Here is a 14,518-nt window from a genome sequence, read left to right as displayed (position 1 = left end):
CAAGAGAATATATCCATCACGGTAATTACGAACATGCTGCACACATTTATGTACATTGTACAGTAAACATTATGCTATAATCTGCAAAATATTGTACACTGGCAAATGTACCCAGCGTTGCTGCACAACGCGTTGTAGTCGCATCGCTGAAATATTGAGGTGAGAGATATTGAGAGGTGAGAGATAGAGGAGGGGCAGGGTAGGGGGAGGGCAAGGGGGGTAGAGAGATTGGGGGAAAGTGGAGAGGGTAGCACGGGAGGAGAAGAGTGGGGGGAGACTAGGAAGGAGCAGGAGAGGGTGAGAGGGGAGCAGGAGGAGAGCGGTTCTCTTTAGTACAACAGTTTTGCTTTTCTGAAAAATACCAAGAACTTCCATGTAGCGATTTGGTTCAGCACTTGCCTTACTCAAGAAATCCACAAGGCTTATATCATCTGGTGTATCCTCATTGGCGAACACATCACGTACAACAACAACAACAACATGCATTTTAAAGGCCATTTTCCCTGCTAGAGCGGGGGTTAGCCTTGCGGTCCCCATGACAATCTTCTCCATTTTGCCCTATTTTCTGCATCTCTCCTTGTTAACCCCCTTGCCCGCATTTCTTCTTCCACCATCTTTAGCCAAGTCTTTCTCGGTCTTCCCCGTCTTCTACTTCCTTCTACATTCATTTCCATCACTCTTCTCAACCAGTCACTTTCATCCTTCCTCAACACATGACCAAACCATCTCAACCTGTTCCGCTTCACAGCATCAATCACAGGCTCTATTCCCATCATCTTTCGCAATTTATCATTTGTCTTCCTCTCTCTCAACGATACTCCGCACATCCGTCGAACCATTCGCATTTCCACCCTTTCCAACCTTCGTTGCTGCTCTACTTTCATTACCCATGTCTCGCTCCCATAAATCATAACACTTCTCACACATGCAGCATACACCTTTCCCTTCAGCTTCAACGACACTCCCCTCATCATCAGCACGCCACTCAATTCCCGAAACTTCTTCCATGCACATCTCACTCGAGCAACCGTTGCCGAGTCTGATCCACCTTCTCCATTCAGCATGTCTCCGAGGTAGCAAAATGTTTTCACACCTTCCAGCTTCACGCCATCTCCAAGATCCAACTCAACATTTCCTCCATCTGCAGCTCCCTCTGTGCACACCTTACATTTGAATGTAGCTGCCACACTGGTTAATGACCCTCTCAGACCACTACATTTTTGATGAACCCACTCAGCGCACATTGTACACTGAATGGAGTTCACTCCGACACCCTTCCTACACACAGCACAGGGCCACTTCCCAGTTCTTTCCACCTCACCACATGCTTTACCACTTGCCATCACCTTTGTCTTTCCGATATTCACCTTCAGACCTTTTGTCTCCATACATTCCTTCCACGTGTTCATCTTTTCCTTCAGTCCATCCATACTTTCCGCAATCAACACCAGATCATCTGCATACAACAACTCCCACGGTAAACCCTCCTTTACGTTCTGAGCCAGCACCTCCATCACAGCTACAAATAGTAGTGGACTTAGTACCGACCCCTGATGCACTCCCACCTTCACCTCAAACTCACCACTGTTCCCGTCCTTCGTCCTTACAGCTGTGCGTGCTCTTTTGTACATTGCCATCACTACTCTGATCAACCATTCCTCCACTCCTAACTTCCTCAATGCCCATGTCAATACTTTGCGTGGAACCCGATCGAATGCTTTCTCCAGATCAACAAACCCAAGAAACAACTTCTTCCTCTTCTCCATGTACTTCTCCTGCAACTGCCTCACAATGAAAAGCGCGTCTGTCGTTCCTCTTCCTGGCATAAATCCAAACTGCATTTCGTCGATCTTCACTTTCTTCCTTATCCTCCTCTCCAACACCCTTTCCAATACCTTCATTCCATGCTCCAATAACTTTATCGCTCGGTACGAGCCACACTCCAAAGGGTCACCTTTCCCCTTGTATAGAGGGACGAGGGTACTCAGTTCCCAATCCACTGGAATGCGGCCTTCTTTCACCACCAGATTACAGATCTCTGTCATTCTCTTCACACCCCAACTTCCTGCTGCCTTCAACATATCTCCCACAACTCCCGTCGGCCCTCCCGCTTTTCTAACCTTCATTGCTTTTATCGCTTCCTCAACTTCCTTCTCAGTTATCTTCTCTGCCGGTCCTAAAACTGGGTTACTCGCTATGTTGCCATCCCATTCATTCTCTGTATTCAACAGCATTTCCATATATCTTTTCCATCTTCCTTTAATTCCATCTGGGTCGACAATGATTTGTCCCACTTCATCCTTCAAGCAGCTCACCCCCATCACATCACACCTCTCTTTCGCTATCTGCTTTGCAATCCTGAATACCGCTCTCTGACCCTCTTCCGAATCCAAGCGTTCTCCGAACATTTTCCTACATGCCTCCTGCGCCTTTGCTACCTCTTTCTTTGCAGCCTTCCTGGCTGCCTTATAACTTTCATGCTCTGCTGTTTCTGCTCCCGTACCCTTCGCCTTCTGCCACTCCTTGAACTTCTTCCTCTTCTCGTCAATCGTCTTTCCAACTTCATCATCCCACCACCATGTTTCCGAGTGCCTTGGTGGTCCTTTTGTCCATCCACATACCTCACCAACGGCTCCCAACAGACTAGCTTTCATCGACATCCAACCACTTTCAAGCTCAACCACATCATCCTCGACCCTACTCAGCCTCTCTTTTAATGCCTCCCTTACTGTCACCTCTTTCAACCTCCACACCTTCATTCTCGGTTGGTACTTCACCCGCCGAGCTCTCCTCGCACCTTTCACCCTTACGTCGCAGACAACCAAGTGGTGCTGTGAAACAGCCTCCTCCCCCGGGATCACCTTTGTGTCTCGGAGGTGCCCCCTATCTCGCCTACGCACCATCAGGTAGTCAACGGTTGTCGTCGACCCACCTGACGTGTATGTAACAAGCTTATTATCCTCTTTCTGGAACTGAGTATTACAAATCAACAAATCAGCTCCATCAGCAAACTCCAAAATCCTTTCACCTTCTCCATTTCTCACACCATATCCGTAACCCCCATGAACTCCTTCAAAACCATCCATACTCCTTCCCACATGTCCATTTAGGTCTCCTCCTACCACAACAACTTCCTCATCTTTCACGTTTTCCATCAGCTTCTCTATCGCACACCAGAACTTGTCCTTCTCTTCATCGCTCCGACCAACCTGCGGAGCATATCCCGAGATGACGTTCACCAAGAGCTTTCCAATCATCATTTTCACCATCATCAACCTATCACTCACTCTTGTCACACTCACCACACTGTCTACAAACTCCTCAGAAAACAGGACACCAACACCATTCACGCCCTCCAGGCACCCTTGCCACACAAACTTGTATTTCTGTCCCTGCCTACCCTTCACCATTCTCACACCACTTCCCTTCCATCTCGTCTCTTGCACACAACATATGTCCACTCTTCTTCTGACCAATACTTCCACCACTTCTCCTGATCTCCCTGTCATTGTCCCTACATTCCATCTCCCAAACCTCAGAAACCGATCTCCACTTCGGGCTGTACCCTGCCCACATGTAGTTGTAATTGTCATGGTTCTCTTTTTGAGGCAATGTTTTTTTTTTTGTTTTTTTTATGGCCGGATGCCCTTCCTGACGCCAACCCACTTAGTCGCCTCCTACGACACGCAGGGATACGGCGTACCTATTCTTATCCAGGGTACACACTGGGAAACGTTTAAAACATGGAAATCCTGGGGGGGGGGGGGGGGGGGGGATCACCGCTGCGGTTTAAACATATTTAAAGAAATATTTCAACAAAACCATGAAAACAATCTGGGAAAAGTCTCTAAGTGAGAACGTGGATTTGAGAAAGCAGGAGCAGAGGTGAAAGAACAAACGAGAATATAGGGGGCGGGGCACAAGCCGAGACGAGGAGGCCGCACGAGACACCAGGCCGCACGAGGCGCGGACAAAGAAACGACTAATTACACACAAATTTGCAACAACTACAAAACCAAAACCAAATAGAAACACACAATAACACATACACAACAAAATACGCAGCGGAAATTTGACAAAGAAACGAACGGGAAAACACTCAAACTTTGATGCCGTGGAGAGATCAAAGCAAGCCCCGTCGCTCGAGGGACCGGAAGCGGAACCCGAACACATCACGTACGATGTTCAAAATTTATTTTGCATCACTTTTAATGTCATCGGCATTTTCTACATCTTCCGGGTGCCTTGCAATGACTGTCTCTGAACTTGGAGGTCATGGATAACTGAATCGACATGAACCCTTTTTGCGACAGTAGGAGGAGTGACGATGTGTTTGCAACTTTTCCACTGGGTTTACGAGAGCTGGGTCAGTGGGTCATCATCATGGAGAGCACAAGATATATGCTGATCAATAAAACTGCAAACTTCTTCATCTTTGTGCACATCAACTTTTGGAGCATTCTTTACCCAGAGCAAAGTTTGTGCATGTGGAGACCCACGCACTTGAAACTCGAATCACGTAATCTATAATTTCTCCGAAGGGACGTGCGTTCGATTTCAATACACCTTTGAAAAGTAGTTCCAATCTGTAGTGAAAGTGACGAGCAGCTGTTGTTGGATTTCTCCTCAGCCACATCGTTCTATCCTTGTATGACAAATTCTTGACATCATTGTCACTCAATATAGTACCATACTGTCTGGCTATTGTCTGTATCAAATCTGGCCATTGCATGTCCGCTGTGCTCAATGTGAAGAACCAAGTAGGAATTCCAAGCTGACGAACCACTGCCAACACATCATTGAATACCGTTTTGAGAGTAACCTTCTGTTCCTCTCACATTTTAAAGGATTTTGTAAGTGTGATCATCTTTAATAAGAGCATTCATTTTTTTCTGCATTGTTTACCAAACCGACATAGAGTCGTTTTCCTTGGAAATGTTGTCCAGTTACTCTTCGAAAAACAAAGTGGTTGATGTCACTCTGTACCTCCTTACTTTCAGTGGCATACTGTGCACTAAGGAGATATTCTATATCCTTTGCAAACCGTCCATCAACATCAAGTAGTCTTTGATTGAAGAATTTGCGTGGGGTAATTGCAATATCTCTGTCTGCAGTCAATGCATTTCTTCTGTCTGGATACTTGTCAGGGTTTGCTAATTCCTCAAAATTCGGATCACTGAGTAGTGGATGTGGCTTTTCAAATAATCCTGGTGCAACACAGATCACTTTTCCTGACAAATCGGGATTTTCTGTCACCATGCTGGGCTCAAATGGTAAACCACAAATTTCTGATGCTTTTTTGTCCCCCGTCGCTCCGCGGAGCGAAAGGGGGGACTATGGTTTTCCCCTCCGTCCGTGTGTCCGTCCGTCCGTCTGTTCGTGCGGGCGTGCATGCATGCATAAGCGAAGGACCGCATTCGAATTTGGTGTGTGGGTGCAACCCACGTCAAAATCCTAGATTGCCGCCGCCATGTATGTCTGATGCCATGTATGTCTGAACCTTGTGAGCTGAATATCTTGCAAAATAAGCGAAGTACCAACTTCTAATCTGGTGTGTGGGTGTATCTAGGCACAAGGAAGAACGCTATTGAAAATTGGGTCGCCACGACAAAATCCAAGATGGCCGCCACCATATATATGTCTGAACCTTGTGAGCGAAATATCTTGAAAAATAAGCGATGTACCAACTTCTAATCTGGTGTGTGGGTGTATCTAGGCATAAGGAAGAATGCTGTTTAAAATTGGGTCGCAACGTCAAAATCCAAGATGGCCGCCGCCATGTATGTCTGGACCTTGTGAGATGAATATCTTGAAAAATAAGCGAAGTACCAACTTCTAATTTGGTGTGTGGGTGTATCTCGGCATAAGGAAGAACGCTATTGAAAATTGGGTCGCCACGTCAAAATCCAAGATGGCCGCCACCATATATATATCTGAACCTTGTGAGCGGAATATCTTGAAAAATAAGCGAAGTACCAACTTCTAATTTGGTGTGTGGGTGTATCTCGGTATAAGGAAGAACGCTATTGAAAATTGGGTCGCCACGTCAAAATCCAAGATGGCCGCCACCATGTATGTCTGAACCTTGTGAGCGAAATATCATATCTTTGGTGGTCTTTCTGTCTTCTACCGACTCCTCTCTGGCCTTGCCCCCCCAGCTCTCTCTGGGCTCTGCCCCGCAAATATTCCTACAGGTCGCACAAGATCTGCCTGCAACCCTCTTATGGTCAAACTGCCAAAATCAAGACTCTCTGCTCACCTTCACTCCTTCATTCCTCTTTTCTCCTGCCTCTGGAACAAACTCCCTCACTCTCTTCAATCCCACTCCACCCTCCAGGTCTTTAAAACAGCTGTTCACCACCATCTCTTGTCTTCCCCCATCCAAAACCTTGATCTTTTCTACCCCCGCTAATTTCACCCCAATTCCACTTTTTTGAAATACCAACTTCTGTCCTGGAAGTCCTTGGTGTCCTTGTGTTTTATACTTCTCCGTCCTCCCCCCCCCCCCCCTTCCCACGCCTCCTCCCCCCAAGCCCTCTCCCTTCCACACATCTCCCTGCTCTCAAATGTTGTGTTTGTGTGCTTCCCCTTCTCTCCCCATCTTTTTTCCGCTCCCTCTTTTTATATATTTTGTTTGTCTGGTTGATTTGTTTGTGAAGTAAATGTTAGCTCTTTCACGAGCCTCGATTCAGTATACCAAAAAAATAATAATAATAATATCATAGCATGTTTTCTGCGTCTTCCACTTTGTCAACTCACATCACTTCCCCGACGGGGGACCTAGGCGTAACGCTTGTTCAAACTTGGCACACAAATAATGAATGATGGCTTACATATACACTTCATTTTCTTTCGAGATCAGATCTAAAATGGGCAACTGGTGGCGATTTTGTTACTTAAACGTGTCGCCAACCATTTCTCGACATGCATGGTCTAATTTTGTTCAAACTTGGCACAAAGATAATACATGTGTATACCAATGCAGAGGATTTTGGTTTGTAATCCGACCAAAGATGGCCGACTGACGGCCTTTAACTCCATACACCAAAATTACTAAAACCACTGGGGCTATGACATTTGATGACTTTTTCTTGTTGTTGAATCATTGATGAGGTGATTAGCTTTGCTAAAACGTACATATCCTTTACATTCGCAAACGAGCATTACATTTGTAATGAGGTCGAGCTGCTTTTTTATTTCTCTGTTTCAATATTTCTATTCATTTATCTCTTGATATCTATCTATATCAATGACGTTTTATCATATTTTATTTGTCCAGGTTCACGATGCTCGATGTCTCAAGGCGCCCTGAAGATTTGGTGATGAAAGACCTTCAGAGGTTGGAAATCTTGGCTTGTGCTTTCTCATGTGCAGAAGGTTGCATGAAGAAATGCCAACCAGGGAGTTAGCTAACTTTACTCTTTACCCTTTGGTTTACATTAGCGTCCTTCATTTACCCTTTATTAATTTTATAACAATCCTTATCGCAAAAGTTAACACACTATTTCATGCAGGTGAAGAGTAAAATATGAAACCGTAGCAATTATTAGGGATCCAATCCTTCCAGGATGGTTACCTATTGTTTTTGTTCAGATTATTAGGGTTCCACATGCCTTTCAGGCTGTGGAACCATATTGTTTTTAAAAGATTATAAATATTATTATTTATTACTAGCAACAGTACCCGCCCTACGGGCGGGGCGGGGCTTCAGTTGGGAAGCCCAAATGAAAAGGTAAAATATCAGAAATTGAAGGCTTTTTTATTTTAACCGATTCATATAAACATCCGTTGAATCATATCACACGCAAAGCATCAAAATCTAAACAGTACATGGCTAAACAGTACATGGCTAAACAGTACATGGACGATCACGTACCACGTACGTCTCGCTCGCTCTCATGTTGTCCCGATAATGATCCTTCCGCAGGTTCACCGACGGAAACCTTGTTACGACTTTTACTTCCTCCAGACAGTCAAGTTCGCTCATATTTTCGGTGCACCGGCACGAGCCGAGAACGGCCCGTGCAGGGGCTGATCCAAGGATCTCATCAAACCTTCCGATCGGTAGTAGCGACGGGCGGTGTGTACAAAGGGCAGGGACTTAATCAACGCGAGCTGATGACTCGCGCTTACTGGGAATTCCTCGTTCGTGGGACACTGTCTCAAGCCCCAGTCCCCATCACGGATGGGGCTCAGCGGTTTACCCGAGCCTGATGGCGAAGGGCAAGGTACACGCTGGCCCGTCCAGTGTAGCGCGCGTGCGGCCCCAGACATCGAAGGGCATTAAACGTTCACCAAACATTAAATGTTCATTAAACATTAAACGTTCATTAAAGGATTACGAAACGAAAAACATTACAAAATTGCGTTCACACCATCACGCCAAACACTACCGTGAACACATACATCGTCACAATGAGAACATCGTCACAATGAACGTTATGCGAATGCGAATGTTATGCGGGAGTCCAAACCTGAGAATGCTGGAGACCAAAGCTGAAATTGGGAAAACTAAATAGCCTATTTTACTCCTGGAGATCCCAGGATTACCCACCCAAAATATATTTGCGATCGGTTCAGCAGTTTTTACGGTACCTACGAACAGACAGACGGACATTTGGTGAATTGCAGTAAGATTCTTCCACTGTTTTTTAAAATCATTTTTTCTTTTAAATTCATTTTCTGTGCAACCTTTGGTCCGATTGAAACTAATTTTTCATCTCCACACAAACACATCCACACACATCAGCACAAACACGCATCCCCACACACACACATCCCCACACACACATACCCACACACACACACACACACACACTCCCCCCCCCCCCCCACACACACCCACACACACATCCCCCCCTTCACACACACACACACACACAACTCCCCCCCACCTCCACACACACACATCCCCCCCTACACACACACACACACACACACACACACACACACACACACACACACACACACACACACACACATCCACACACACATCAACACACACATCAACACACACATCAACACACACATCAACACACACATCAACACACACATCAACACACACATCAACACACACATCAACACACACATCAACACACACATCAACACACACATCAACACACACATCAACACACACATCAACACACACATCAACACACACACTCACATCCCCACAAACACACACACACACACTCACATCCACACACACACACACACACACACACACAAACACACACACACAAACACACACACACACACACACACACATATCCACACACATGCACATCCCCAAATACACACACACACACACACACACACACACACACACACACACACACACACACACACACACACACACACACACTCTCTCTCTCTCTCTCTCTCTCTCTGTCTCTCTGTCTGTCTCTCTCTCTCTCTCCCTCTCTCTCTCTCTCTCTCTCTCTCTCTGTCTCTCATATTTTCGTTTAGTTAACGATATCTGCCACCCGTGGAAGAACGTCATGTCGTGGCATGACGTCATCCATGGAGCATGCCGTATGTCAGCGTTAGAACAAAGCTTCCCGTCGATCGAACTTGGTCAAATTTTTCATGATTATCACCAAATTTGTAGTGGTATTTTGATAACTCATCCGAGGCAAGACTACAATCGAAATCCGATTTGAAATCGGAGCCAAATTGACGCCGTAGGGTCTGCCTGCACGCATTGATATTTTACCTGAGGAAGAATTCACTTTGAAAATGCGATCAATTTAAAATGTCAGATTTCGAATAACTTCATCATTTTTCATCGGATTTCCACCAAATAAAGGTTACCATAGCTTGCAGATACCTCTCTCTTTAAAATTGAAGACAGGATGAACTTCAGAGCGAGAAATAAGCTGAGGCGGCGGAGAGTTTTACAATGTTATTTTCCAATGTAAATGACAATATAGTGTAGTTTCACGAAAATTCATCAGAATTTGCCCAGATTTTTTGCATTCGAATGTTAACAACCTCTAGCGACTGCCAAATCCGATGACAGAATTTAATTCCGAGCTACCCTTAGCTCGTGAGGTGGTTATGTCACGTGGCCTCGTAAGAAAAAGTGTTGCGTTCTTCTTCTTCACGCAATAACAACTTCTAGCTTCCAGACCGTACATCCAATCATCTTGAAATTTGGCACACTTGTTCCGTTTGATGAGAGCTACATTACATTAAAAATTCAAGTCGACCAATTCAGTGGTTCAAGAGCTAGAAGCTTTTTAGGATTTTCCTTCCATTATTTATTGCGGCCAAACCATGCGACTTCTCAAAACGTCTCAAGTAACATTGAAACATCCCCCCATGAGGAACATTTGTGTAAAGTTTCCACTCGATATCTTGACAAATTATGGAGGAGATACCATTTCTAGTTTATGCTTAAAAACATCATAACTCTGAAACCATGTGACGGATGACATCATGCTCGTTGACTTTTTTGTTCGTCAAGGGTATGCGGTTATGCATTCCAAGTTTGGGCTCGATCTGTTCAGGCGTTTTGGAGAAAATGGGATTTGAGTGTTTTTTTCAGACTTTTCACTCAAAACAATATGGCGGCCGAACAATGTGACGTATGACTTCGAAATTTTTTGCATTCTGAGTTTTTTTTGACTAAGCATCTGGAGAAAAAAATATCATTTTCGGGGGAGAAAACATTGTGTTTGACGAATTCTAACCTCTTAACGTTAGCATTTTTAATATACTCAATAAACATGTTTTTTGTTCCCATTGCAGAGTTCTTTAGAATGAGCCATTACTCAAATGTTTCCATAAGCCGTTCCGGAGATATAGAGGGGCAAAGTTGAAGGTGTTTTACAAGATGGCGCCCATACCACGTGACCTATGATGTCATAATTAGCATTTTAAAATTATACGAGCCCAGCCGATCATTTGATGAAAATTTCCTGTCAATCCGACCAACGGTTGCTGAGAACATTAATTTTAAAGTTTTTGGAGGTGCAAAATAGGGTGGAAGAATAATTATAAGAAAAACTTTGGGAATAATAATAGGTTACTCTCCATTTAATGGAGAGTAAACCTAATAATCTTAACAAAAACAGTGGGCATGTGGTACCCTCACTAGATATCTGCGAATAACAAAGTGATTGTCAAGGGTAAGCCTCCCCCAGCTTAAGACTTACCCTTGCCCTGTGATCCAATAATAGCAATATTTTTTTTCAGACCACCATGTGACCTTGACCTTCAACATTTCAGGATAGAGTGTAAATAAATAAAATGTGTCCCCATGTACAATCTATCCAGAAAACTCAACATCATGAAAATCAGAGGAAAATGATTCAAGTTATCAAAAAGGTGTTTTTTTTTGCAAATTAGGTTACAATCCGAAGAAAGTCGGTCAAGGGCACGAATCAGATGCACAACATCAGTGCATGTACACTATTATGATGCAAGACCATCTTGGAAAGCCAAGCAGTCTTTACGATTCCACATTGGCATAATTGAAGAATGGCAAAAAAAAAATGCATTTTTGATTTTCAGACCACCAATTGACTTTGACCTTTAACCCAGAGGGAGGGTATGATGTAAATTAAGCATAAATGTGTCTTGTGCTAGTATAGGCTATCTAGAGAGGACAATTTCATTCTGATCAGACAAACCTCAGTCGACTTTTGGTGAAAATGGTAAAATATCTGTAATTGGGCCATGACCTTAAAATTAGGTCAAGGTTCAAAAAAAACCTGTCAACCACTTGTACTTTCTAGTCACATTATTGATGCAAAATTTCGTTCCGAAAGTCCCAGCTGGCTCCGAGATACAGCTTGAGAGTTGATACAGTTCGGAAATTGGGTGTTGAGAGTGCAGGAAGGAACAACAAGATTCAAAATGGTGGTTTATTATTCCTATGGGTCTAAGAAACTCTGGTACCATCACAAAAATTGGGGGCACTAATTGTAGAAGCAAACCCTATAAAGCCTCCTCTGTATAGGGGAAGGCTTAATTATTTATTGGCCGATTAATTGGCTGACACGTGACTTTGCGTTGTCTGGGCAAGGCATTTAAGGTTATACCATGGATAACCAGATCTGATGAACAATGTCTGATTTGCAAAACTCGTTCTTGTGCAGCGATACTGAGTGTTGTGACTATTGCTCTGCACATTATATAATGTAGTGTCGAGGACATACAGGAAACTGTGCTGGAGAATTTCATTTTGAGCAGCTTGATGCTGTCGGAAAAACAAAGACGACCGCACTACCCCATCCTGGTAAGGGTTCCATTGTGAGTTTGTTTTTGAGTAATCTGTATTTAATTTGAGGTGTTCTTGGCTTATTCATTCTCTACCCTGAGGGGACTATAAGTTTGCTCTCCGTCTGTCTGTCCCATCTTTCGTTTTCTGCACTTTTTTCCATACCCTTCAACATAGTCGACTGGAACTTGGTACATGACTTTATTATGATAAGTTGCAGAACATGTTTGAGTTTTGGGGAGTTTCACCAATTTCTCATGGAGTTTTGCCCTTTTTGGACTTCAAATATATCACATATTATAGACGAGTAAGTTTTCCAGACTTTTCCCCCGAACCCTTTAACATATTACACTGAAGCTTGGTAGGGGACATGTATTATAAAGTGATTCTCCATCATGTTTATTATAAGTTGAGGACAAATATTTTGAAAAAGGTTGCTTAAAAAGGTAGTTGGAAGCATTTCATGTTGATGATTGGCATTCAGGCTCACTTTGTACTCGTATTTTATGATATGCTGAGTTTGATTAAAGTGTTTGCCACATTCGATTCTGAGTTTTTAAACCTTTAATGGCAGACTTAAAATAACAGCCATATTCTCTTTTATTTTCGTGAAATATTCTATCATAACTTCAACCGTCTTCATTTCAACAAGATCTTTCAGTTTGCTAAGGTTTCATTGGCTCGAGAATTCAACTACAATACACAACAGATTGAGAACTTTATACTATGTATTAACCCCATGTCCGCTACAATTTGAAATGACCGCAGGCAGTACTTGATGAAGGGCAATAGAAGACACAAGAAGGCTTTTTGCTTCAATTGAATTTAACAGCAGACCGGACAAAAGTAATTAAGCCTCATACTTTCCAACAAATAAGGTAGTTTCCCCCTCCCAGATGACAAGAATACCCCCCTCCCTCCCCCACTCACACAAACACCAAAGAAATCTTCATATATAAAACCAAAAAACACGGTCTGTCCGTGTGTCCGTCCGTGAACTTGTGAAGCCGTGTGGTTGTCTATTAATTCCGTACTGTTTGAACTCCGGTTGCAACCTGTGTATTAATTATGGTCTATTAATTACGTACTGTTGGAATATACCTTTCGACTGCTGAGATCCCTTAGACCTTTGAAGACCCTTTGAAATACCCCAATACCCTTTACACCACCAAGAACCTGAAAGAGCACAAAGGCCCAAAATAACCCGAAGACCTTGAAGACCTTGAAGACCTTTAAAGACCCAAAATACCTAAAGTACCCCGACGACCCAAAACACCCTCCAGACTGAAAAGACCCTTAAATACTGAAAAGACTCCAGACTGAAAAGACCCAAAACACCCTCTTCGCTCCTTCATGAGCCTCGATCTTGTATACAAAAAAAAAAAAAAAATACCCAAAAGACCACGAAGACCCAAAATACACCAAAGCTCCTTAAAGACACAAAATACCCCGAAGATCCAAAATATCGAAAAGACCCTGAAGACCTAAAAGGACCAAAATACTCCAAAAGACCCCAAAGACCCAAAATGCCCTGAAGACCCCGAAGACCCTGAAAGACCCAAAACGGTTGACTAAGCCTGTCATCCTTTCAAGGTCGGAAAAATGAGTACCAGCTTACTGGGGTAATAAGCCATTGGAGTATCCTGCATCGGATCCAGGGTTGTGCTCGTTAGTCAATGTAACTGCCTTGGCAGCCCTATGCACCTCATGATGTGAAAGGAAGGGTTATCTATATATAACCGAAAAACACAGATCCGTGAAGCCGTACGTTCATCAGTATGTCCGTCCGTCCGGGAAGCTGTGAAGCTGTGTGATTATATGTCTATTAATTGCGTACTGTTTGAACGCCGGTTGCATCTTGTTGTTACGTGCTCCTCCCCAACCCCCTGGTCACGGTGTACCTCCGAGCCCCGAGAGGAGTCACGGCAGAAAAAATGTGTTATTCTGTATGTCAAAGATCAATGGTGAAGCCCCACCAATTGTTACCAACAAACAAATATTGTATTAAGATCACACAAGTATAACAACACAAAAACAATAGTAATCAATTGTACAACAAATAGTATATCATTCCTATGATGGTGCCATCAGGTTCGTACAATATAACTCACTGTGCGCCAAGTGAGCGAAAAGAAGAAGATTCCCAATGTCTCTATTCCCGCATCAAGCCCAAGTTGATTCCGGTTTCAAGCGAAAGTCGATCCCGGCTTCAAGCCAAAGTCGATCCGCTCCAGCGATCGTCAGAACGATGTCCAATCGAGACCAGAATCCCGTTCGAATGACGGTCACAGT

General features: G+C 43.8%; 1 protein-coding gene across 1 annotated transcript in view; it reads left to right on the top strand.

The window, feature by feature from the left end:
* LOC137437231 (general transcription factor 3C polypeptide 1) overlaps window positions 1–14,518 on the top strand; it is a 405,949-nt gene that overhangs the window by 258,248 nt on the left and 133,183 nt on the right. The window contains exons 32-33 of the mRNA XM_078766829.1: window positions 7,280–7,339; window positions 12,151–12,244. Coding sequence (XP_078622955.1) covers window positions 7,280–7,339; window positions 12,151–12,244 — 154 coding nt within the window. The remainder of the gene's footprint in view (window positions 1–7,279; window positions 7,340–12,150; window positions 12,245–14,518) is intronic.

The sequence above is a fragment of the Myxine glutinosa genome, chromosome 12, assembly GCF_964187855.1.
Source record: "Myxine glutinosa chromosome 12, kmMyxGlut1.1, whole genome shotgun sequence".
Classification (NCBI taxonomy): domain Eukaryota; kingdom Metazoa; phylum Chordata; class Myxini; order Myxiniformes; family Myxinidae; genus Myxine; species Myxine glutinosa.
Note: the sequence above shows the minus strand (reverse complement) of the source record. Positions and strands in the feature narration are given on the sequence as shown.